Source organism: Musa acuminata, chromosome BXJ1-1 (genome assembly GCF_036884655.1).
Source record: "Musa acuminata AAA Group cultivar baxijiao chromosome BXJ1-1, Cavendish_Baxijiao_AAA, whole genome shotgun sequence".
Classification (NCBI taxonomy): Eukaryota; Viridiplantae; Streptophyta; class Magnoliopsida; order Zingiberales; family Musaceae; genus Musa; species Musa acuminata.
Window position 1 is genome coordinate 22995139 of NC_088327.1, and position 4945 is coordinate 23000083.

The 4945-nt window shown below is 36.1% G+C and overlaps 1 protein-coding gene across 1 annotated transcript; it reads right to left on the reverse strand.

Moving 5' to 3' along the window:
* Positions 1-331: 331 nt before the first annotated feature.
* On the reverse strand, positions 332-4650 carry LOC103975025 (protein FREE1). Its single transcript, XM_065189550.1, is given in 7 exon segments — positions 332-744; positions 879-949; positions 1043-1070; positions 1265-1357; positions 2954-3064; positions 3161-3226; positions 3662-4650. Coding segments are annotated over 7 exon segments (588 nt in total). The 5' UTR covers positions 3803-4650; the 3' UTR covers positions 332-666.
* Positions 4651-4945: the final 295 nt, after the last annotated feature.

Sequence of the window (4945 nt, forward strand, 5' to 3'; positions counted from 1 at the left end):
TATCAAATTGCTTAGTTTAACTACAAACCATTTTAATAGATGGAAGGCCACAGAACTCAAACAAGGGAAAAAGAAGAATACAGTAAATGAAACCTGAAACCGGCCACGGTTTATTGACTCGATGTGGGGCTGTGGCTGACTCGACCTGCGTCAACCTGTCAAATAATCTCATCTATGAAATATTCTCTTAAGTCAAGAAAGAAAGAAATAGAATATCATAGAATCACTTTTCTGAAAGGAAAAAAAAGGTAAAGTTGGTAGTAAAAGTCTATGACAGTTATCATTTCTATATGAAAGCATACAAAAGCACTCATCACTATATTTACTTCACCGCCATAGTAGCCACGAACTGTGCCCAAAAGCAATTCCTACCAACAAATCTATGTGGTCACCAAACAAGTTTTGCACACCAACAGTCATTACAAGCATTACTATTTATTCGCTCATCCAGTTCCTGGTTTTCATCTACACACTACAATCGGAAAACATAGCTTCCACACTTGACCTTTTATGAGGTGAATGCTTACGAAAGTTCACTTACAAAAATGCAGGCAACTTGGGTATACAACCAAGGTGACCGCAGAGAGCATGTGCGATGCTACTGCTTGTCAAAGAGAATTATAGGAGGATAGAAATTGCAATGGCATGGCAAGGCGAAATCAGATATCAATCAGCACTGACCAAGAAAGGGTGTTGACAGACACCACATTCGATTGTTTGGGAGCCTGAGGCAGGAACTTGCACCTGAAACTCAAGGCAAATATCGTAGAATTCAGTCCTAACAACACATCAGCAAAATTCCAGTTTGGAAAATAGATGAAGAGATAAGGAGAAAGCTTATCATGTTGCAGAAAAAAAAAAATTCTGATATTATAGACCTGAAGGTGGACTGTGCAGATGGGACATGCTACTTCCCTCATTGGCTTCCAAGACTCATCAAAATTTGAACCTATGAAATAGGTACTACCATAAATTAGTCAATAGTAGTACATGTTATATCAGAAAACATAGTATAATGTTCTACAATATAGCAGTAAAGTACCCGACTTACGATTCTTGTTCAATTCCTCCTGTTGCAAAAATCAAGACCAAAACCTTAATTATTCATCATAATATCTGGGTTAAAGAAGTTAGATGCAAGAACTAATAAAGCTGGCTAACTGGATCATTTTCCAACAGTGAGAAAAATATGCCCTCCATATAAAGTACCACAGCGAGACATCTGTCTAAACATGATGGTCTATAGCAATAAAAAAGACTGCACCTGAAGCCTTCGCACAAGATCTTCATGACTTTGCAGACCGGCAGGTTTGCTGACAGCTTTTTTTGCATTGCTTAAGCGTTGAGAAACTTTTGCCTATTCAACGTGAGAGACTCCCATGTAACATCAAGCAAATCACTTCTCAAGTCGTGTTTTTCAGTTAATGCTCAGAATATCTAACATTCATACTAACAACCATGCAATTTTAAGTTTCAGTACTTAAATTAGCAGATCAAGCATGTTAGGGCTGTTTTATTTCCACAGTTTCTACACTCTATGTGAAGAAAAACGAAAATTTCCAGCTTTATACAAAATTAAATTTCACATGACTGTGAGATTTACATAGTTCACAAAAGTTAATTCAGTAATTTTCACTATCACAGGAAATTAGTTCAGCAACCACAAAGTACATAATCTGGCCCCATTGACAACACCTTTCTCTAGTGAAAGTTAATCAAAATTGGTGACCACATGTCAGCATTTGGTGACAAGTCAACACTAAGTTAACACATGCAAAGCAACTTGCCAATTCTAATGCTTACATATAATATGAACGTAGAGGGCCTGAACCAAGGTTCGCAATACCGTATCGTACCAGAGTTTCGACCTGGGCTCGGTACCGGTACGGTACGGTATACCGCTCGGTACACCCAGGTGTACCGAGCGGTATATTCAGGCGTGTCGAGCACTGTAGCATATGGTCCGCGGACCGGTACGTACCGCCCGTACCGGGCGGTACGGATCGGTACTGCAAACCATGGCCTGAACACAAGAGAAGACAGTGAATTTCTCGAGGACAAACTAGTTCAAATTTTTTGTAAAATATCCATGAACAAAGAAAAGAATGTTCAAGTAAGACAATTCAAGCTATAATGTAAGTGTACCACCACTGGCTAATAATAGCCATAATGTAAGAACTAGTTCAGATCTTTTGTAGAACATCCATGAACAAAGAATAGAATATTGATCAAATAAAACAATTTACGTCATAATGTAAGCGAGACTACCGCTGGCTGATAACAGTGTTTTATCAACCTAAGGTGCAAAATCTAGCTAATGGACTTGCAGCAAATCCTCTGGATGGAAATTCAATAAAGATGTAAAATAAAAAGTAATTCACTCAATTGGCTAAACAAATCATATTTTCTTTAAAAAACACTTTCTTCACCCTTATGATTAATGATAATACTAAAATATATGAGTCTATCACTGCAGATTGTTTCAAGGAGGATCCTTATAAAAACACAAATCTCTTTAAAAGACAGTCAATGGTCAGTGGAGGGGTAAAATGTTTTTAGCAAACCTAGCTTCCAGAAAAGAAAAAGATCTCCTTTTAGCAACAATACATCAGATTTTATATGAGATTGGAACAACAAATAACTACTGCTAGAAGAAGACCCATTATAAATATAATATCTTAAAAGACTTAAATAATGTTTACCATCATCATCTCGACTTCCAAAATATCAACAACCGAAACTTTCTCCTGAACCCAAAAGGTTATGCAGACACCTAAATTTGAACCACTATTTAATATACATTATCAGTGAAGACCAACCTGACATAGTTCAAACTTAAAACTGCATATCTCTACAAGCATCAATTTTCAGGAGTAAGAAATGACATCATCAAAAGTACAAAAACCAATTTGTGCAATGATGTTAAAAGCAAAGGATAAACCAGTCAATATACCATGCATCTATCACAAACTCAGACTTGCTGAGCATTTTCTTCTGCAGTGAGAGCAATTCTACCCTTTGTGCACTTGTCGCAGAAAATATCGCCACAATTCCTGCAATGATGCTGAAAGTAAAGAATGGAATTGTCATGCTATATCACAAGGAAAATTGTGATATCAAACAACGTTGAAAAGAAAACTGATTAGATGAAAATCATCACCCTGCGATTGAAAGCTCCAAAATCTGATCCACGTGATGTGCATTTGCTAACAGCTTCATCCGGAACCTAAATGTATGGCAATGCAGGTATGCTTCAACTACTGCAGATCATAAGAATCGTAATAGCAATTCTGAATCAAGGGAAATACAACAATAACTCAAAAATTAAGATACCCAGCTGGCCAGTCAATAATACAGATAGTCTCATTCAGTATACATTGCAAGCCAGATTTACTAATAGCTTCTTTGACCAAAACAACCAGCATAGATGAATACATAAACAAAATACATCACAAAAAAAAGGGACACTTCAGCCTCTCATATGCAGCAAACAATATAAAATCAACAAAGGGCAATAGAGCCAGCACCAGCTCCAGAAACAAATAAGGTTTTAAGTCACAAAAACAAATGAAAGTATCTCTAGAATAATCATTTTTTCACACCAACAAATATCAAGTTGAAAAAATTCTTTAATAACCAAAGAAAAAGCATCTAAACTTACCCAGCGATCTTTCTCCCCATTAGCAGGTTTAATCAAGTTCATCCAGTCCACCAAACTTTTTTTCCTTTCAGCTGATTGATCAGATACCTTGCTAGCATCAGCAGCTTCTTCGCCTCTGGTTAGGCTACCATTTCCACCCATCTCCTTAAGCTACAATTTTTTGTCACATTAATTAATTTGTAAACAAAAAACATATTTGCACAAATGACATTGAAATACATAAAAAGATACTATGGAAACATGTAAAGATTACAGCCAAAAAAAGAAACAAAATAGCTACGAAGTTTGAGTGACATATTGAGAGAAAATTTATTTACAGTTACAGACACTGTAATGATCTATAGTGTCAGAAGAAGTCCAAATATCTAATTAATGCCTATAGCAGGAATTTGACCAGTAATTCAAGGAGTTCAAGAAAGTTATCTACATTCAAAAGAGAAGCTACTCATCTAACAAAATAAGGATTAATGGTTTGCCATGAAGAACTGATCTTTCTGCTGTTTCTTCTTGAGCTTGACATGTTTTGCACAATACTAAGATCAGGCAAGGTCAGATAAGTTTGGGCCGTGCAGATCCTCTAGTAACATGATCAATGAAATAAGAGGATGATTCTATGTGTTTTGTGAGATCAAAGAACAATAATTGGTAAATCTGAAAGTACTGTATGATTTTAGAGTATCTGGTCGAAAAATAGATAGTGATGTTGGGTCTTGAAAATTCAAATTATCGCAAATCTGCCAATATACTGAACGACAAGATTTCTAATTTTCCTCTCAGATACATAGGGTTTGCCCTTAGACTAGATGTCTCATGTCTCGTGAGCAAATGATTAGTCCCAGCTGATAATATCATAGTTTTCTTCCAGACAATCTTATCTCACATCTAATCTCAATGATGACCTACGTTTATTACGAAACAGTTAAGATCATGCATATGAGTTCTCAAATGTTTTTCAAGCTGCTTCTTAGCGGCCTTTCACAACCCTCCACCTTTTTCATTCGGGCTTGGGACCGACATCGGCGGTGTTAAAAACATTTGTACGGATATTCTCCTTACAAGAGAGAGAATAAAAACTAAATCTTTCTTTTAAATAAGATAAAACCTGAAAAACCTAGTAGGAATTTGAAAATGACAATTGTAGAAATGGAAATAAGTATGTCCAAGTACATGGCTTTACTTCCTGTTAAATCACACAAATCAGACCTTGTATGATAATACCATTTTTTGTGCACCTTTTGTTCAATTTTCTAATCCATATATGAACTAGTTAGTATAGATGATCAT